The 22356-nt window shown below is 37.5% G+C and overlaps 1 protein-coding gene across 2 annotated transcripts in view; it reads right to left on the bottom strand.

Moving 5' to 3' along the window:
* PPP2R3A (protein phosphatase 2 regulatory subunit B''alpha) overlaps positions 1-22356 on the bottom strand; it is a 201869-nt gene that overhangs the window by 87797 nt on the left and 91716 nt on the right. For both annotated transcript variants that reach the window (XM_043999189.1, XM_043999190.1), the window contains 2 exons: positions 18442-18708; positions 10570-10673 (listed from right to left, as the gene is read on the bottom strand). In XM_043999189.1, the coding sequence (XP_043855124.1) occupies positions 10570-10673; positions 18442-18708 (371 nt within the window). The remainder of the gene's footprint in view (positions 1-10569; positions 10674-18441; positions 18709-22356) is intronic.

Here is a 22356-nt window from a genome sequence, read left to right as displayed (position 1 = left end):
ACCAAACCCATTTTTAGGCAAAATATTGGCTAACTAGATTGTATCCTGAGAATGATGATCAGGATGGTGAGGGGCTTGAACCTACATCATATCAGGATAGGTTGATGGAAAGAGAAATGTTTAGCCTAGGAAAGAGAAGAGGTAGGGGTGACATGATAGCTGTCTTCAAGTATTCAAAAGGCTGTTATGTTGGGAGAAGGATTGGAGCTGCTTTGTTTGGACCCAGAGGGAAGAACTAGGAAGAAAAGACTAAAGTTGCAAAGAGGAATATTTAAGTTTGATGAAAGGGAAACACTTGCTAATAAGAGTTCTATAAAAATAAAATGGGCTGATTTAGGAGGCAGTAGTATGTTCTTTCCTCATCACTATATGTGTTCAACCAGAACTTGGAAATACTACTTGGTTGGGATATTGTATGGGGGTTTATTTTTAAGGCACAGTTTGGATTAAATGACCTGTAGGTTCCCTTTCAACTTAATGAGTGATTTTTTGTGATTTTCAAATTTCTAAGCCAGCCAAATAGCCAGGCCTGTCAGACAATTCAGAGGTGGGGAAGAAAGTGGCCTTTATAAGAAACCTGATACTCATTACACTTTTTTTTAAAGGAATAAAATGTAAAAAATAGAAAAATTTTTAATTACAGTTTATCTTCTCCTAATTATTAGGTATGCAGGTTAGACAGTGTTTTTCAAAGCATAGTCTATGGACTAATTTCATAAGAGTAGTTATTCATGTTATTTTCAGGTTGCAACTGTGTAGTATCAAAGTTAATAATAACAATATATGACATTTTTAAGGGTTTCAAAGCACTTTTATATGGATTATCTCATTTTGCTTTCATTTGGTATAAACTGGACTATCTCATCTTTGAGCTATTTTCTAATGGTAAGATTCTGTGATTCTATGATATAGTAAAGGTTCTTAGGATTTATTTGGCAGTTATACTTCAGGCTACACTTCTAACTCTCTACAGGACTTTTTCTACCGTGCCATAAAAACCTCTTCAACCTGGAAGCTCAGTATACCTCTGGACTACTCACATTGGAAGTACCCTCTGCCCTGTGGCTTCTCCCTTTGATTGGCTGGTTTCTCGGCCCTCTTTTCCGTGTAATCCATTTAGAGATACTTCTACAACGAACACTGCAGTCAAGTTCCCAAAGGGTAGCTAAGTACTACTCTCCTTAGGATTCTAGGTGTAATCCTCAGGGCCATAGGATTTTCTAATACTATCACTGATGAGCCCCAACCAATCTGCTTCCCACTGATTATCATCGAGGCCTAATTAGTTTTTAGAAAGAGTATTTACTAAACAGATGATAAAAGGACAACTGTTACAAAAAATAATTACCCCAAACCAGGGGTACACCCTCCCCTAATATACATAAGGTCCCTGGGGAAAGCGGGCTCAAAATTATGGTAAAATGGTGGTAAGGCAGAGGGACAGAGAATCTGTGTGCCAAAGGGGCAATTTATAGCTCCTAGCTACTAGAAATCTTTTTCTTTCTTTGTGGAATCCTCACTTTAGGTAAATTTGTTTATTTGAGGGTTGGTGTACTTTTAAAATCTCAAAACTGCCTTTCTTTCATTTACTTGGTTGGTCTGCAGGATGTCTCAGCTCTGGATACAGATCCTGCTTTCAGCCACTGCTACTCTGGGGATGGTACTATGGACTCAGCTGGACAATGCTAATGGCTTTGGCAGACATTGCTACCAACAGGATTTCTGGGTCTTCTAACCTTTTAAAATTTACAAAGTTATGATCTGGTCAGTTTCATTTCTGGATATCTAGTTGCTTCTTTTTGGAGAGACTTGTTCTCAGCATGTCTCTCTTTAATCACAGCTGGATGTAGTTTCTTACTAGTAAGCTCTATCTGGTAATAATGGTAAAGGTAGAAGAGACAGATGCTTCTCCTCCTTCCCAGAGCAATTTTCTCTCAGGGACCTGAAATTTCCAGCTCCCAAACTTGCAAACCTTTTCCACTGTAATGAGTAGAACTACAAACTAACTTGCTGTTTTTGTATATAATTCTAGAGGAGTAAATAACTTGATCTTTAAGCAGACACAAGATATTTCTTATACAGTGTCAATTTTATCTGATGACCGAAATGCCAATGATCCTTTGAAAATGACTAAGGACTTATTTATACCTACTTTACTTTGGACTGATTCAGTGAAGATGCCTGGACTTTCTGGAATTCAGTGAGGTGAGAATGGACCTCTGTCCTTACATTTGCTTACTCTATATTACCTCTGCTTATAATCTTATTCTCTTCACTTTTATGTCAATGACTCCCTTCCTCAGAGGTCCAGTCAATTAATCAAGAAGTATTTATTAAGTACTTACTATGTGCCAGGTACTGTGCTAGTTGCTGGGAATAAAAATGTACTGGATGAAATAATTCTTTCTCAAAGGAGTTTAAAGTTCCATATTTCCAATAATTCTAATTGGAGGCTAGATATATCTACTTGTATGGCTTTCTGGTACTTCAAATTAAATATGTCTAAAGCAGAATTTATAATTTTATTGCTGGATACCTAGACCTTCTCCTAACTACTCTATTATTACTGATAACACCACCACCTTCCTGGTCAACAAGGACTAATCTTGTAATCCCATAGTTTTCTTTAGATGTGTAGAGTAATGTAGAGGGTTGAGTCAATAAGGAACTAAATCCTATTGATTTTAACCTCTGTATTTTCTCTTCCTTACATGTCCTCACTTCTTCCACATAGCAATTAGCCTAATTCAGTCCCTTAAGAGAGAATTCTATATGAAACTGTGAATATCCATTTTACGCTTACTTTAAAAAACGATTAATTCTACTGATTTATAATGGTCCAGCTTGCCTGTACTTCCTTTTCAACTTCTTTCTATATTTTCTTATATGCATTTTAGTTAGTTCTATAATGTCCTTTTGGGGGAGCAGGGGAAGATCATAACTGCTAATTGTGAACTGGTAAAAACTGGTTTGACTAGTAGGGATCAGTACTCCAGGATGCTGAGGTTAATAAACTGAATTTAACCATTCTACCTCCCAAGCCTCTTACTTGGGACAGTTAGATTTAAGTTTACTGCCCCTGCCCCTCATTTCTCAATCCTAGGCAATTTATTTGCCTTATTTCATTAGTCTCAACTATACTAATATCGTTTCCTAAGGATGACAGGGCAGTATCCCATTGGTGCCAGCTGGCTAGCTTAAACTCTATATTACTTTGAGTCCTGAAAGGTTCTGTGACTTTGGACAGAGTATAAAAACCACTTCACAGTTCTAAATCTAGAACCTACCAAGGGGGCCACACATTAAGACTGTTCCTTGTTGTCTTCTTCTTGACTGTGAGTAGTCTTATTAACTCCTCTTCCTGTGTCATTTTGGTGTTCTTTGTCTGAACTCTCCTGTACTACACTTCCACCCCTTTCTTCCTTTCCACACTGGTGTATTTCCTTAAAAAAACAAAACAAAACAAACAAAACCTCCCTTCTCTTGCTCCTTTTCAAACCCTCAGAACAGAACTAACCTACTCCCTGGACCTCTGTTTTTTTAAATTTAATTTCCTCAATGACCTCTGAAGACATAAAATTTTGAAAGGAAAACTGTTTCTTCTCCCCTTTTTAGAATGTTAGCACTACATCATCATACAGCTCCTCCCAATTAGCAGTATGTCTACGTCTTAGCACAGTGCCTGGCATATAGTGTTGAATAAATACTTATTCACTTCCAATTCCTCAAATAAACTTATTTTTATAGGTTTTTCTGAACTATTGTTTTTATATTTAAAAGTTTTCTCTCAGCTCTGCTTCTTGCATCAGAAATGCTTGAGAATGCTATATTACACTAAAGGCCCATTTTCCCCCCCATGTAGGATTGATTATATGAAGTTTTGCAAGGAACGTTATTCTTGACTGTGTTGATATCTTTTGCCTTTTGGAATATTATATTACAAGATCTTCTCTTGTTTATCATAGAAGCTGCCAGATCTTCTGTAATCCTGACTGGTTCCTTGAACCCCTTTCTGGATGCTTGCAGTATTTTTTCCTTAGATGTGGAGAGTCTGGATTTTGGCTATGGCATTCCTGGGACTTTTCTTTTTGGAGTCTCAGTCAAGAAGTGATTGGTGTATTCTATCTTTACTTTAATCTCTGGTTTTAATAGAGCTGGATAATATTCATTTATGATTTCTTGAACAACAGTGTCTACACTATTATTGTTCTTGAACAATAGCATTTTGAATCAGGAACTCCAAAAAATTCTTAAAAAATGTTTTTATTGATGTCTTTTTTTACATCACCATAATTCCTCCCAGTATCGTTCTCTTTCCCCTCTCAGAAAAAAAGACAACAAAAGAAAAAAGGAAAAAAAATCAGCTTAACTAAAGAATACATTAAAAAGGCTGGAAATATATACAATGTATATTTGTGGGCCTCTTACCTCTGTAAAAGAGTGGGGAAGGAGTGTCTTCTTATATCTTCTTTCAAGTCATGCTTGATCCTTATAATTTTTCAACACTGACTTTTGAGATTTTGGGGATTATTCTTCCATTTACATTGTTGTAGTCATTATGTATATTGTTTTCTTGGCTCTACTTACTTCACTTTGCATCAGTTCTTCTACATCTTCTCTATGTTTATCACACATGTACCACAATGAGTTTCTGGGGCAGCTAGGTGGTGCAGTAGATAGAGAGCTGGGCCTGGAGTCAGGAAGACTCTTCTCCCTGAGTTTAAATTTGGTCTTATGGGAGCAGCTAGGTGGCGCAGTGGATAAAAACACTGGCCCTGGATTCAGGAGGACCCAAGTTCAAAGCTGGCCTCAGACACTTGACACTTACTAGCTGTGTGACTCTGGGCAAGTCACTTAACCCTCACTGCCCCACAAAAAATTAGAGAATAGTAAAAAAAGTAAATCTGGCCGTACAGAATTACTAGGTATATGACCCTGAGCAAGTCACTTATCCATTCTGGCCTCAGTTTCCTCATCTGTAAAATAAGCTAGAGAAAGAAATGGCAAATCATTCCAGTATATTTGTCAAGAAAACTGCAAATGGAGTCATGAAGAGATGGATATGACTGAAAAATGACTGAACGAGCACAATTAATTAAGCCATCCCACAATCAAGGGGCATCTACTTGTTCTGAGTTCTCTGCTATCACAAAAAGTTTATTTTATTTTTATTTTTTTTTAAGTGAGGCAATTGGGGTTAAGTGACTTGCCCAGGGTCACACAGCTAGTAAGTGTTAAGTGTCTGAGGCCGGATTTGAACTCAGGGACTCCTGACTCCAGGGCTGGTGCTCTATCCACTGCACCACCTAGCTGCCCCCTATTTTATTTTTTGTTGGGTTTTGTGTTTTTTTTTGGAGGCAGTTGGGAGTTAAGTAACTCACCCAGGGTCATACAGTTAGTGTCAAGTGTCTGAGGCTGGATTTGAACTCAGGTCCTCCTGAATCCAGGACCAGTGCTCTATCTACTGTGCCACCTAGCTGCCCCTCACAAAAAAGTGCAACTATCAATATTCCGGCATATATAGGGACCTTCTTCTTATCAATGGTCTCCTTGGGGAGATAAGCCTAGTAATGGAATCTTGGGGTGAAAAGATATGGACATTTTGTTCATTTTATTTGCATAATTCCAAAGTGCTTTCCAAAAGAGTTGTATTGATTCACAGTTCCATCAACAATGCATAACAGTGTGCCTGTCTTCCGATAATCACTCTAACATCGGCTATTTCCATCTTTTATCATATTTGCCTATTTGCAGGGTGTGAGGTAAAGCCTTGGGATTGTTTTGATTTACTTTTTTCTTATTATTAGTGATTTGGAACATTCTTTCATATGGTTGTTGAGTTCTTTTGTTCATATTCTTTGACGACTTATCTATTAGGGAAATAATTCTTCTTAAATTCACTCTTTGATCTGTTTTCCAGATCAGTTGTTTTTGAAATCACTATATATTATATATGTACACACATATTTATATTTAAAAAATCTCCTGACCTTAATATTTTTTGCTAACTTCATGGTGTTACTGAATTCTGTTGGTTTTATTCTAGTGTTTGAGGAATCTATTACTTGGGTGGGGTTTACCACTTTTTCTTCTAAGCCACTTATTTTCTTTCTAATTCTTTCCTCCAGAGCTCTTATTTCATTTTTTTCTTGTTTAATTTCTTCTAGGTATACAAGTGGTCTTTGTAGAAAATCCATTTTTTTTTCTTTGCATCTCTGCTTATAGTTGTTATGGCACTATATTTACAATACTTTTTTAGTAGGAGACAGTGCTTTTTTGATTTACTCATCTTTATACAGTTTTAGTTCCCAAACTTTGCCAGGGCAGGCTCTGATCCTTGCTGCATTTCTGGGTGATGTACCCTCAGTTCTCTGGGTTCTTGTGTTGACTTCTACCTCCCAGGGTTTGGGCCCTCTGAATCTTTGAAGTTCAGGGTACTGGGATCTTTAGAGCCTTCTCTGGCATCTCAAGACAGCAATGCTAGGTCCCTGAAAGCCCCTTGGGTCAGATTGTTCTTGTCTGAGTATTGTGGCATCATGTTTGTTGGCACCAAGCTGGATGCTGCCTGCCGTTCCTCCCTAGAGTTCTCTAAGGGAAATATCTTTAAAAGAGCTCAGCCATTGCTTCTGTCCATAGAGACTTGAAAGTTACCTATGTGTCTGATCTCTCTCTGATGTGTTTAGAAATGTGCTGGCATGCCCCCTTTCCCACTGCCCTTGTGCTTTTGGCTAACTTTTTGTGCAATTTTGGGGTGGGTGGAAGAAATCATTTATTGGATTTCTTGATCATTATTCACTCTGGTGCACACTTCAGAGTTTTGCTGGAGTAAGCAGGTTTACGGGAGCTGAGAGGCCTGTTTCTTGTTCAGGTAGCCATCTTGGCAGGAAATTCCTGCCCCCTCCCATATTTTCTTCTCTAAGCAGCTGTAAAAGATTCATATCCAGTTTTTCTGTCTTCTATCCATCTTCTATTCCAAGGTACCACTCAAAGATGCTATTCCTTTGCTCCCCCTAACCCTCAACCCGCCCCTGCCCCCTGTGGAAATTTATTTTGATTTGGGGACCCTACCTTTGGGCTGAGATTGGAAAGCCTTAGGCCCTCAGGGTCAGCTGAGCCAGAAAGCCCCGCGGGCTGTACAAGACACCAGGTCAAACAGTTGAGGGAAAAAAAAAAAAAGGCCCCCAGCTCCCTCTGACCTGAGCGGAGCTATCCGAAAGATCCCGGATAGCCTGTGCTGAAGCATGTGAAAGCTGGAGCATGCACCCCCCCACCCTCCCCAGCCACAGCCCTGGCTAGCGGATTAGCTTGGTGTGTGGGTGTAGGAAGCCCCGTGATTTGAGTGGAGAGAAGAAAAGGTATATATAGACCTGGGAGTTAGACAGCAAGGGAGTTCGGTTCAGAAAAGGAGAAACGGGGCTGACAAGGTACGGGGGCTGACAGGAGGACTGGAGGTCGGCAGGGTGGCTGACGAGATTAGAAAGGAGAGATGGGGACGAGACAAACAGCAACATAGGACTAGGAGCAAAGGCGGCAGAAGACAACTGTGGAGAGAGAAAAAGAATTGTACCCATAGTGAGCCATGTATTAAGAGGGATGCCAGAGCTCCCTCTACTAAAAATGACGTGAAATTAGAAAAAGATGTTGACCAGTCTTTAAAAGCAGGTCAGCAGAAGCCTCCTATGCAGGATGCTGCAAAGCATGCTCACAGAAGCATCCTAGCACCTGCATTCTCAGGTCAAACATTTAAAAATCAGTATAAGACCCCTAAAGTGTGTCAATATTGTGAGAAGCAAGGACACTTGTTAAGAGAGTGTAGAACTAGAAGGTAGGAATTGAGACAGGTAATGACTGAAACCCTTAATGACTTTTTTAGGGGAAATAGGAATAATCAGAGAAATTTTTTCCAAAGAGGAAACAATCAAGGCAATTACAGGCCTTATTATCAACAGAATCAGAATAACTTTAGAAGACCCTATCAGGAAGGTATGGAAGGACAGAATCAAGGTAATTATAGGTCTTATTACCAAAAAAATCAAAATAGATACAGATCCTATCAGGGAGATACAGACAAGCAGAGTCAAAACAGGTATAGGCCTTTTCAGAGATATAGAGAAGCAACCTGAGGACAGTCACAGACCCTCTCAAAAGGATATAGATCAGGGAAATATGGAAAAATGACGGTGTACAGGGGAGAAGTGGAAAGTAAATATTGAAAATTTTATTTTCCCAGATCCTGAATACATTAATCCTCTTATCCCAATCCATTCTCCTCCCCAGAGTAAGGAACCTCATGTGACCCTCAAAGTTGGGGACACATATTATGATTGCTTATTGGATACAGGAGCCTCTAAATCAGTCTTAATGACTAAACCAGGCCCTGGATGTAATGCTATTGGATCTTTAAATGTGGTAGGAGTCTCAGGTAAAGCCCAAAGAGTGGCAGAATTAACACCTTGCATGGTATCTATGGGGCCTTTAACAGTGGAACATTCATTTTTACTTATGCCTGATGCCCCTGTAAATTTATTAGGTCGTGATCTCCTTTGCAAACCTAGAGCAACCATATCTTGTGCTCCAGATGGGGCTGTTTCTCTGCGGTTGCCAGAGGATACTGTTCATTTATTACCAATTTTGATTGCAGATGATCAAGGAGCAGTAGGGGATACATCCAAAAATCCCCTCTGACATTCCTGAGTCTTTATGGGCCTCCTCCTCTACTGAGGTGGGGCTCCTTAAATCTGCTGTCTGTTACTGTTAAAGTTAAAGGAGGACCACCTCCATCCATTCCACACCCCCAAAAGAGTGGCTTCCCATTGCCTACTGGTTAAAGCATTAATGCTTCATCTTGACATTTAAGACCATCTATAATCTGCTCCTAACTTACTCTTTCAGCCACATCTCATTATTATTATTTCCCTATATTTCTAGCCAACCTGGAATTCTATCTTCTGTTTCTGCTATATCTTCTCCCATCTTAATATCTTTGCTTATGTTATTTCTCATTCCTGGAATGTAATCCCTCTAATTACCATCTCTATCAGTTGAAGGACCTCTCTCAATTCATGTTCTACTTTTTCCATGAAGCATTCCCTGAAGCCTTTTCTCTTCTCCCTTGCTCTTCCCTTAAAGAATGTGATCTTTCCCATCTCAAATTTCTCATAGCACTTTTCCATGCCATGACCTCATGTTCCCTTGTGTTAGGGTTACTGGTGTACTTGTCTTTTCTTCTTTGGATTATAAGAGATCAGAGTCTATAATACTGGGCTTGGGAAGGGGCATGAATAAACTTTTTTTATGTGTAATGGCCTGCCTCAGTAGGAAAGAGATTTAACCTCACTAGGAGTTTTCAATCAAAGGTTCAATGTCAACGTGTCAGATGTTTTGTAGCAGGGATTCTTTTCAGGTACAAGTTAGATTGCACAGGCTCTGAGGTCCCTTACACCTGTGAAATCCAATCCTGTGCTCTATAAGCTTTATATTCTCCATGGTTAGCATATTGTAGGCACTTAATACATATTTGTTAATGAATTAACATACAAATAAGTCAAAGTACAGAAGGAGAAGGAAAGGGTGATGTGAATCTTCATTTAAAGACAAATTATATAAATAAGAGATCTGGGAGGGTCAAGATAATGAAATCTACAATTGTATCAACAAATTAGTATCTCTAGTTGTCCAGATTAGAACTTAATTAATTAAAATACATTATCAACTAGATTTATTCCTGGATAATGATGCATTTTTTTTTCCCACAGGAGATTTGTTTTTGGGGGGTCATTTACCTTACTGAAAGGAGTCTTTATTCAATTCTGTATTTGTTGGTTAAATATGTCTCAATATTTAAAAGTAAAAATTAGGAAATTATTAGTTATTAAATAGGTAGCCCATAGATCTGATGTGGCATGATAAAGTAAAAAGAGTGCTAGTTTTAGTCAAAAGAAAGCTGGTTCTGACTCTCACTCTGACACTGCCTAGCTATATGACACTGCACAAGCCTCTTTGAGCTATAGGCATATCTACTAAACTATGGTTCGTATTCTTCATCTATAAAATGGGGATAGTAAAACTCGCAATATCTACCTAACAATTTGTTGTGAGGAAAGCATTTTGCAAAGCTCACAATTCTATATAAATATGAATGATTATCTTTATTGACTGAAATAATAGGGACTATATTGGAAAAGATCCAATTGGAAAAGATCTTTTTGTTGTTGTTGTTCAGTCATTTCATTTGCGTCTGACTCTTTGTGACCCCATTTGGGATTTTCTTGGAAAAGACACCATAGAGTGGTTTGCCATTTCCTTCTCCAGCTCATTTGACAAATGAGGAAGCTGAGGCAAACAGGACATAATGACTTGCCCAGCGTCACACAGCTGGTGTCTGAGGCAGCATTTGAACTCAGTAAAGTGAGTTTTTCTGACTTCAGGCCTGGCACTCTATCCACTGTGCCACCTAGCTGCCCTGGGAAAGCACTAATATAGCACAAGAATATGATTGGATCAGATACATCTGAATGTGGAAAAGAAAGGAAATTGTCAAAAAGAGGCTGACTGTTCCCACATACTTACTTTCGCCACATGGCTATGAATGAATGTACAGATACAAATCCTGTCCTTTCACCCCCTGCGGCACTGAACATGGGGGCTTTCCAATAGAAAGGGCAGCCACATGCCTGAAAACACAAACAGAGAGGCAGTAAGGAGATGAAGGAAAAAAGAAAATTTTTTTATGGGTTTTTGAACTCAACTTCCCTTTTGGGCAGAAGAATACTAGTGAAAACAAAACTGAGGACACTTGGTTACCATAATCACAGTCAGGAGATTGGGGAAAAATAAGGAAGGAAAATTTTGTTAGACATATAAACCACCAATTTTATAAACAAACAAAAAATACTTCTTTTACCTCCTCAGTTTCTTTTTCAGAATATTCTTTTCCCTTTTCTGGTTTGCCTCTGTGTTAGCTCTAAAAATCTATCCTTCAGGGGCAGCTAGGTGGCGCAGTGGATAGAGCACCGGCCCTGGATTCAGGAGTACCTGAGTTCAAATCCGGCCTCAGACACTTAACACTTACTAGCTGTGTGACCCTGGGCAAGTCACTTAACCCCAATTGCCTCACTAAAAAAAAAAAAAAATCTATCCTTCAACAGCTTCAACTAAGTCCAATATATAAGTCCCCTTCTTTGCAGGAAGAAAAAGAAATAGCAAGCAAGCTTCATTTCTTATTGTTGCCTGTTCTCTCCTTATCCTGGCAGAAAAATAAAGTCAATCCCTGTTCTTGAATATTTTGTAGCTACCCGGTTCCTGTTATTTGCACCCTTCTCCATCCTTTGCTTGTGATTTTTTTTTTTTGTCTTTGATTAAAAAAAAAAAAAATACCCAGAAGCCAGAAAAGCTCAGGCTGGAAGGAATAGGTTTTATTAAGAGTGCTACAATTTATGTAAATAATCAAAAGGGAAAGTGCAATACTACCACATAAATTATATTAGCAAATCAGAAGCCATCACAAATAAGAGATTCTGTATTTCAAGATCATAAGAACTACTGAGAAGTGAAAAGAAATTACATTTAAGATATACTCCCCCCAAGGGATCCTATGTAGAAAGAGATTCTAGGGAAACTAGCTGGTGCAATGAATAAAGTGCTGGGCCTGGAGTCAGGAAGACTCATCTTCCGAGTTCAAATCTGGCTTCAGACACTTACTAAGCCGGACAAGTTTCTTAACCCTAATTGCTTTAGTTTCCTCATCCGTAAAATGAGCTGGAGAAATAAATGGCAAACCACTCCAGTATCTTTGCCAAGAAAATCCCAAATGGGGTCACAGAGAGTTGGACATGACTGAAAAATGAAACAATAACCCCCAAAGGGAAGAGTACCCATTTCTTTCATCCCAGAATTCCCTTATGTCATCTCTTTTTTTTTATTGCCTTCTCTTTCTTTCTTTCTTTCTTTCTTTCTTTCTTTCTTTCTTTCTTTCTTTCTTTCTTTCTTTCTTTCTTTCTTTCTTTCTTTCTTAAAAGAAAGGTGACTCCTCCTGGACCTACCAAGTCCACACTTGTTTCTTTACTAGAGGGAAAAAATACTAATTTATTTTCTATCGCTGGCAACTACCTTCAGCTCATAGCAGAGAAATGCAGTCAGCTTCCAAGACTGGACAACTTAGTATACTCAAAGCTTTGTATAAAACACACTTCCAAATCTGGAACTGTCTAGAGTACCACACCTTATTAGTATATAAAGACTGTATTTTTTATTTATCCTAGAAATTAAAACCTGTCAGTACAGTATCTCTGATTCATGTGATGAGAACTATATAGGAAAGTTGCTCATTTTGGAGATGTGATAAATCAGATTCACTTTTAGCAAATATGAACTGCCTTTTGATAGGAGGCTACCTTTTTAGCTTCTATCAAGAGGTAAACATAATCTGATATTATATGTTCTTGATAGGTGGGTCGGTTACAAAGTCAGTTAGGATCACATATGTCAGGTACTCAAAATATGAAAAGCAAGATAAAAGCAAAATGAGGCAAGCAGTGGACAAATAAGAGACTCTCCCATCAGAATAACCAAATCAAGGCTTTGAGATAATGGAATCAGAGTGGAAATTCAAGATTTCTTCAAGTCCTGAGGTACAAGATTCTTTACTGATATGAAACAATATGGGGAAAATTAGTTTCACATCTACTATAAAATGAAAGGAAAGTGGCTGCAAGGCATTGAAGGTATATTTTTAACCTTAATTTCTAGATCTAGAATTCAAGAATTCTGAACTTGGGGTCAATGAACTTCGGTTATAAAATATTTTGATAAATGCATTTCAATATAACTGGTTTTCTTCATAATCATACACATTTTATTTTATTCGATTAAAATATTATTCTGAGAAGGGCATCCATAGACTTCACCAAACTGCTAAAGGGGCTTATGACACAAAAAAGATTAAGAATTCCTGCAGCCCATAGTATAGTTTTGATTGGCATGACATTTTATTCTTTGTCCTTGTATAGTTGTAACCTTTGGGTTTTTGCTTTTAATTTATGGTTAGGGTATCAAGGATTTATGATACATTTCTGCTTACTGGATTTCATTCCTTGAGGTTTTTTGTACTACAATTACTGTACTAGAGCTTTTGATGGTCCAGCATCAGCATGCCTAGGTTAACTGGCCCATGTCTCCTGCTTTATTTTGTTGATTATCAAAAATAGAAGATGAAAAAGCAAACTCAAAAGATTCGCTAGAGCAAAATGCAACCTTAAATGGCTCTATTCCAATACCATGTCTCTCATATATATGTATATATAATATACATGTATATATGTAATATATGTATATATGATATGTATACATATATCTATCAATCATATATGATTCTTGGTAGATGAAACTACAGAGAAAATAGTACTTAACAATCCTTTATTAACATCAAGCAATGAGATATACTAAGTCAATCAGTTAGTCAATAAACATTTATTAAGCACCTATTAAGGGCAAGATGTGTCAAGTGTTAAGGATACAAAGAAAGTTAAAAGGCAGTCTCATTTCACGGGACATCCTGTTGAGATGTTTAATAGAAGCTGGAGATAGGAGACTGAAGGTCAGCAGAAAAGTTAGGGCTGGATAAGTAGATCTGAGAATAACCAGCATCATACACTATCATGTAAGATATCCTAGACAGAATCCAAATTGATTAGAGATTTCCTATAGATGGTGAAGTCTCAAAGATGCTGTTGCCTGCAGGTAACATTGTATTGATTTCATCAAGCTAGAGAATTCCTTGATTATATTAATGAACACTTGATTTGGGGGGGGGGCAGGGCAATGAGGGTTAAGTAACTTGCCCAGGGTCACACAACTAGTAAGATTAATGAACACTTGAAACAGAAAAGCCTAATAATCTAGATAGGAAAATCAATAGAAAGAACAGTATATATAAACTGGATTTACAACCTGCCAAGTTAGTTCATTAGTACATATTTCTTGGACTAAAGGCATTGCAGATGTCTAGAGGCTGGATCTGGAATTGAATCTTTTGCTTCAATCTCTGATGAAGAGGTGTGTTTTTTCTTTGCTAACACTAACCTTACCTTATCTACACTTGTGCTCTTGACCCCAAATCTCTCCTGTCTTCCTCAGGAGTTTTCCCCCTTGGTTTTTTCCTACTCCTTTTCTCACCTCCAGTTTGTTATCCACTGCTTCCATCTTCACAGTTTACAAACATTTCCAGGTTCCCCTTATTCTGAAAACACTCACCTTATTCAAGTTATTCTATATCTCTTCACAATTAAATTCTAGGAATGTTTGTGCTTACTGGCTCTATTTCCTCATCTCTTATTCATTTCTCAATCCCTTCCAATCTGGTTACCTCACCACTCACCCGAAACTGCCCTGTCCAAGAGCAATGATATCAATTGCTAAATTTATTGGCCTTATATGTTCCTCATTTTATTTTACTTTTCTGTGGCTTGTAATGCTTTTGACCATACTTTCCTCCTGGACACTCTCTCCTTCCTTGCCTTCTTTGATATATTCTTGGTTTTCTTCCTGTCTGACTAATTCTTAATTTTGTTTGCTGGATCATCCTTCTAACCACTAGGTATAGGCTAATCTAAGGTTCTATCCTGGATCCTATCCTCAATTCTCTTTACATTCTTTCACTTCATGACCCCATCAACTACTCAATGTTTAACTATTTTTAACACCAGTTACTCTTAAATCCATAAGAATTCAGCCCTGATTTCTTTGCTGAACTCTCATGTCACATCAACTGCCTGATGGGCCTCTTCAGATATCTTGTAGGCATCTGAAATCAATACACCCAAAACAAAACAGCTCAAACTCATTTCTCTTCCAAACGTCCTCATTTTATTGATGGCATCGCCTTCCTTCCAGGCTCCAATTTCATAGCCTTGGAGTCAAAGACCCTTTCCTCTGCCTTAATCCCCTTATCTAATGGTGTCTATTCTAGTTGATCCTACCTACATAATGAAGGCAGAGAGATGCATCTTCTCAACTCATCCCTGAAGGAAAACTTGATCAGGAAAACTACAGAGTTCAGTTTCATTTATTTGTTTTTTTCTGTTGCTGATGTTCTGTAAATGTGAATGTTCTGTAAAATGTAAATTAATTTACATTGCTGTAGTCATTGTGTATATTTTCTACTGGTTCTGCTTACTTTGCTCTCTTTGATTCATAACTCTTCCTACCTCATCACTTTTTGCCTCAAATATTGCAATTGGTCATCCTGATTCTAGTGTTTCCCTTCAAGCTACCCATAAAAGCTGCCAAAATTATATTCCTAAAACACAGATATAATTATGGCACAACCTTTTTTCATTAGCTCTCTAGTGCTTCAAAAGTGAAATATAAAACTCTTACCTTGGTATTTAAAGGCCTTTAAGCAGAGTTCTCATTGATTTTTCTAGTATTATTTGGGGTACTAGATTATAGTGAGAAGGCCTGGATTCAAATCCTTGATATGCTTATTTCCTCTTCTGTGGTCTTGGGAAGTCATTGAAGTTCTTTGGGCCTCTAGGGTCTAAATCTATGATCCTAAGATCAATTCTCTGTTCTATTCAAAATGACCTATTAGCTGTGTCCTGAACATGGCTTTCTATCTCTAGTCTCTGTGTTTTTAAGACATAGAAAGCCATGTTCTTCCTCACTTTCAGTTAACAGATTCACAAGCTTGCACATAAAAAGTGGTATAATGTGTCACCCAAAAAATGTCTTATCAGAAAAGTAGGTAGAGTCTGCCTATGTAGAGAGAGACAAGGGATAAGGGGTGGAAAGCTTCAGTGCTGCAGTTATAGCTATGAAATATAAATGACCTAGATGTGTGATCTCTTCAGGGTATGAAACTCCTAGTATGGACATCTGTGAAGGACTAAAATATATGAAGTTAATAATTGTGTCCAATTCACAGAATGTCAGTTTGAAGGTACCACCTAAGATAACATATCCCTGACTAAGAAATTCTCTACATCATCATCCTAAGTTTTACTTTATATTCATTGACCAGGAAACATTTTTCCCTTACATGAATAATCAGGTTAAAGAAAAATGACAGAAATGTCTGGAAGAAGAGTTTAGCTGTTCTCCTATAGGCAGTGGGTAATTATTGGACAGTTTTAAGGAGAATGAATGAAATGAAACTAGTATTTTAGGAAGTTTGATCTAGCAGCATTTATACTACATGTATTGAAGGGAAGGCATACTACGTGTATTGAAGGCAGGCATAGCAGTCAGGAGGCTATAATAATCCAGGAAGTAAGTGATAAATTTCCAAAATGGGAGCAGTGTGGTTCCCTGGGAAGAACACTGAATTCAGCATAGGAGACCTGTATTCTAGTTTTGAATCTGCCACTAATAATATAATGTTGAATAAGTGCTTTAGCTTTTCTGAGTTCCAGTTTTCTTATCAGTAAAATGGAAAGGAGGTACTAGATGATTTCTAAGGTTCTTTGACTGATTTACTCTTTCTAGACTCAAATTCTATGATTCTAGGACAATGTCAGTGGGAGAAGAAAGAAAAAAATGGCTTTTTCCCCCCAATTGGTATACTCTGATATATGTATGATGACAAACCATTAATCCTGGTGGCAAACTTGTCAAGAGCCACATATCTGACAGTGAATTTAATGTTTCAACTTTGAGCCTAAAATGAAACCTAGAACAAGGAGGAATGTATGCATGTCTAAACAAACAGAAATATGGATTCTCCTTCCCTTGACCATGTTACAAAATCACTCTTTCCTCCATTCTCTCCCTTCTTCCCCTTCTTTTCACCTCTCTTCCTCCTACTTTTTCCCTACCAGCATTTCTTTTTTAGACATGAGCAGGCACTTACTAGCTGTGTGACCCTGGGCAAGTCACTTTAACCCCAATTGCCTCACAAAAACCCCAAAACAAAACAAAATAAACAAAAAAAGAAGTGAGCAGGCACAAATCATTTTAACTTCAGTGAGGTTAATATGTGTTATATGTTTTTAATTTGAAGTTTAGTTTGGCTTCAAGTTTTAACAATTTTTATGTAGGTAAGCATTTGAACTGGACATAAAAATACAATTTTTATCCTCTTTGCTGGCCCCTAGTATAATTTACATATTTCAGAATTATTTGCTGATTTCTTTTTTATTAGCATATAAACAAACAAGTTTCAGGGGAAAATGTTGGCTATAAAAATCAATAAAACTCTTTGGCTGATGGGAAATGCCTATTAAAGGAACATTATTCTGACATTTGATTGTAGGTGGCTGAGAAAATCCAGGGAAATAGGGAACTCTTAGAGGGAAAGCTAGTTTTAGGAGGAAGATGAGTTTGATTTTAGAAGTTTGAGGTGATAATGAGACATCCAAATGAAAATATTCAAAAGAGCTGCTAGGCTCAGGAAGATTAGTGGTTAAAGCTCGAAAAAGAGATTTAGCAATCTTCTGGATAATGGTAATAATGAAGGCAGTTAGGTGGCTCAGGGGACAGAGTGCTGGGCCCCAAGTCAAGAAGACCTGAGTTAAAATCTGGCCTCAAAGACTTACTAAGTTGTGTGACCCTGGGCAAGTCACTTAACTTCTGTTTGCCTTAGTTCACTGGAAAAGGAAATGGCAAACCATTCCAACATCTTTACCAAGAAAATCCCATGGACAATACTGGTGTGCTATGGTCCACAGGATCATGAAGAGTTGGATGTGATTGAATGTCTCAACAACAACAACAACAACAACAACAGGTTATAGTCACATGAATGGATAGGATTCCTAAAGGAATATGAGAAAAAAAACCACAGGACTGATTAGTGAAACATGGGAAACACCTACAGTTAAAAGAGAGTAGAAGAAAAAGATATGAAAAGAGGAGCAGTTGGAGAGGTAGGAAGAGAATCACAGTAATGTAATATCTTAGCTATCAAAGAAGAGAGGTCAAAAGTGTTGAATCCTGCAGAAAGGTCAAGGAGAATGAGGGATAAGAAAAGGCCTTTAGAGGGACAGCTAGGTGGCAAAGTGGATAAAGCACCAGCCCTGGATTCAGGAGGACCTGAGTTCAAATCCCACCTCAGACACTTGACACTTACTAGCTCTGTGACCCTGGGCAAGTCACTTAACCCTCATTGCCCCACCAAAAAAAAAAAAAAAAAAAGAAGGCCATTAGGCTTGGGGAGCAGAAGGTCATTGAAAACCTCTAAGAATGTAGTTTCATTAGAAATGGTGCTTTTGGAAGACAAATTACATTACTTACACAATGAAAAAAGGAATGTAATGGGTATAAAAAAGGCTATATTTATTTTAGAATAAGTTTATAATGACTAGTCGGGATATTAAAATCAATTAGGAATTATTTCAAGAGAGGAGGTTGTTTATGCATAAAGTGTAAGAAATCTTCACTGTAGAAGACAGATTAAAGGGCCTAAAGAGGAGGGGATAGGTATAAATTACTTAGTAGTTATATTACCTTTGCAATTTTCCCCATTTCATAAATATCTGCTTTCTGATCTTCAACTTCCATGAAGGCTGTTTCAATTCTGTTTATGGCCTGTTCATGGTTTGCACATGCATCTGGAAGTCCTTTAGGGTAGTAGAATCGTGGAATGTTTATGGATAATGGTACATTGACAGCAACATTATTCACATGAAGAGGAGAAAGAGGTTGGGGGCTGCTTCCAACACTGGCTGCAGGTACAAGTAGTGTTCCAAGTTTCTTTTCTTGTTTATTCTGAACCTGAAATGACAATATGAACACAATATATGGATGCTGATTCATAAATATGTGTTTCTTAAAAAGTTCCACTTGGATTAGGAATTTGTGAGTGAATATCATTGCAAAAAGCTGGTGTAAACACTGTACAGCAGAATTTTACCTCATTACAGGTGATGTGTTTTAGGAAATGTTTACATATGCTAAACAAATTAATGGAGTCATGAATAAGTTATTTTATCACTGTTATATCTGTGCTGCACTTGTACTTTTTGAAAATCCTTTAGATTTTTCATTAGTGATTTGTAAGACATTTTTAACATTCAAAATTACCAAAGGGGCAGAATCCAATGAAACAATAATTTCTTAGCCTAATTTATTTTGAATCACAAGGTCCTTGGCTGAGATTACAGCTAGACTTTCTGATAACTTTTGTTAGTTGTCTAAATTAAAGTTATTCTTTGCTATTACACTGCTGCTGCTTGTCCTACGAGGAGTGATAAAAAACAGATACACAGGTACTGTCAAAGTTCATCCAATAAAGGTCAGAGAAAGAACAGAAGAGTAGTGGTGGTTGGTGACTTGCCAAGACAGAACTGATGCAGCTATTTGTCGACTTGATAACAATAAAGAGGATGGTTTTCTTCTTGGGGGCATTTATCTAAGACATAGCATAGACTCTCTGAAGGCTCTTCTACCAATTACTTCTGGAGATTCACAAAGCAATATATACCAAAAGGAATCTAGAAAGCATTTTCATAAATTATATCTTAGGCAAAAAAGAGAAGATCATAAGGATCATAAGGTCCCCCCCTCACCTTCTCCTGCCATTTTTGCCTAGTAAAATTTTTGCAAGAGACATAGAAGAGAAAAGAAGATCTTGGAAGTAAACAGCTGCTTAAAAATGTGATAGCTGAGAAAAATATTTGGTTCACAGAATATAAAATACGGGAATGGAATATATTTAATGAAGTTTGATAAGAATATTGTTTTCTTTTGTCTTATGTATGAATTTAATCAAGAAGGGCTTTAAATGAAAAATATTAAGGGGAGGGAGAAAGCTGCTTCCACTAAGCTACGTAACACAGAGAACAGCTAAATGTAGAATAGCAGTTGAAACACCTCAAAGTTCACAAGAGACAAGAATCCAAGAAAGGAACCAATAGTAAAACCCATGTCCTCAAACGTCCATACTCAAATGCAAAAAGTATGTCCAACAAGCTGGATGAATTAGAAGCCCTAAATTAAGGAGGCAAATTTGATCTCCTAATGTCTCACTAATGATTGGAATATGGATCTGAATAGTTATAACTTATTCAAATGAAAGAGGACAGGAAAAGTGGAGGGAGCATGGTTGTATTATTTTATGCAGATACACTCATGAGAGGAAATCAGGGACCCAAAAGGGTGAGGGCAAGTGCTGTATGAAGTAGTTGGGGAGATGGTGACAACAACAGAAACAATATTATCATTATAGCATACTATAGACCACATGGGCAGATGAACAAAACAGATGAGGAATTCAGTAAACAGATGACAAGCCTGACAGAGAAGCATGATGGAAACAGTAGTGATGGAAGACTTAAATTTTCCAGACATATTCTGGAATACTCACTGCCAAAAGCAGAGTAGTCAATACTTTTATACTTTTAAAAGTAGATGAACTGGGGCAGGTAGGTGACACAGTGGATAAAGCACTGGCCCTGGATTCAGGAGGACCTGAGTTCAAATCCGGCCTCAGACACTTGACACTTACTAGCTGTGTAACCCTGGGCAAGTCACTTTACCCCCACTGCCCTGCAAGAAAAAAACAAAAACAAAAACATAAAAAGTAGATGAACCAACAAGGGCAAATTCCATTCTAGATCTGATTCTCACCAACAGGGAAGAACTGGCTGTTGGAGTACAGAAATGATGAGATATTTGAGAGGGAAAGGGACACTCCCTCTTAGAGAGGTCAAGCATAATGTGATAAGTGCCCGAGATTTGGGGCGATCATATTTCAAAGATTTCAGAGGAAGACTATGTAGCATCTCATGAAATGCTAATGACACAAACAGTTTTGAGGAGTAGGGAAAAAGGGGAATGCATATTAAGAGACTGATGTGGATGCACAGATGGACAGAATGATGTTGGTTGAAAACAGAAAGAATGAAGACCTGCTTAATACTTATTTTGCTTCTGTTTTCTGACTTTTGATCTGGAAAGGAGAAAATTAAAATGGCTAATAGAAAGTTGATACCCAAAATAAATGAGATAATAATGAGGGATTATTCTAGTTGTCCTTTATGAGTTCAAATCACTTAGCCCAGATGAACAGTTTATTTAGTACAGAAGGAACTGGTGGATATAAATGCTTAGTAATTCCACCTCCCTCCCCTGACCAAAGGAAAATCATTCTGATATCTGAAAGATCATGAAAAATAAGATAGGTACCACAAAAATTATAAGAAGGACAAAGTTGTTTTCATTTTCAAAAAAGGCAAGAGAATAATATCTACAAACTAAAGGCAAAAAGCTTGACACTGATCCTGTCAAAATTCAAGAATGGCTAATGAATTATAAAAGAAGTGGTGATGTTAAAGAGCCAGCATTGATTCATAGACAACAGGTTACTCCAGATAACCTTTCTGACTCCCCCCCCAAAAAAAACTACTACTAAACTTGTAACATATTGTAAATATGGTTTACCTAGAATTCTGAAAAGCATTTGATATAATCTTGCATGTTATTCTTGTAGAAAAGATATGGGCTATATGACAGTGCAATTGGAAGGAATCATAATTGGTTGAATAGCTGGGCCGAAGAAGTAATCAATATTTTCATGTCAACTTAGAAGAATGTTTCTTATGGAATACTCAGAGAATTGTGCTTGGGCCTGTATTAAAATGACTTTTTTAAATCATAAGAGTATTTTATTTTCCAGTTACATGTAAAGATAATTTTCAAGATCTATTTTCATAAGATTTTTAGTTCCAATTTTTTTTCCTTTCCTACCAAGACAGAAAGCAATCCAATATAGGCACAATCACATCAAACATATTTCTACATTAGTCATGGTGTGAAAGAAGAATCAGAACAAAAAGGAAAAACCTCAAAAAAGAAAAGCAAAAACAAAAAAAGAAACAGTATGGTTCAATCTGCATTCAGAATCCACAGTTGTTTTTTCTGGATGTGGAGAACATTTTCTATCATGAGTTCTTTGGAATTGTCTTGGATCATTGCGCTGCTGAGAAGAGCTAAGTCTATCACAGTTGATCATCACACAATGTTGCTGTTACTATGTACAATGTTCTCCTGGTTCTGTTCACTTCACTCAACATACGTCCACTTAACTTTTTCCAGGTTTTTCTGAAATCTGCTTGCTCATCATTTTCCACAGCAGAATAGTATTCCATTGTATTCATATACCACAACTTGTTCAGCCATTCCCCAATTGATGGGCATTCCCTCGATTTCCAATTCTTTGCCACCACAAAGAGAGGTGCTATATTTTTGTATATGTGGGTCCTTTTCCCTTTTTTATGATCTCACTGGGATACAGACCCAGTAGTGGTATTTCTGGGTCAAAGAGTATGCACAGTCCCATAGCCCTTTGGGCATAGTTCTAAATTGCTCTCCAGAATGGTTGAATCAGTTCACAACTCCATCAACAATGCATTAGTGTTCAAT

The sequence above is a fragment of the Dromiciops gliroides genome, chromosome 3 (assembly GCF_019393635.1).
Source record: "Dromiciops gliroides isolate mDroGli1 chromosome 3, mDroGli1.pri, whole genome shotgun sequence".
NCBI classification, from domain to species: Eukaryota; Metazoa; Chordata; class Mammalia; order Microbiotheria; family Microbiotheriidae; genus Dromiciops; species Dromiciops gliroides.
The sequence above is the reverse complement of the archived record's forward strand: the minus strand, read 5'-3'. Positions and strand labels throughout refer to the sequence as shown.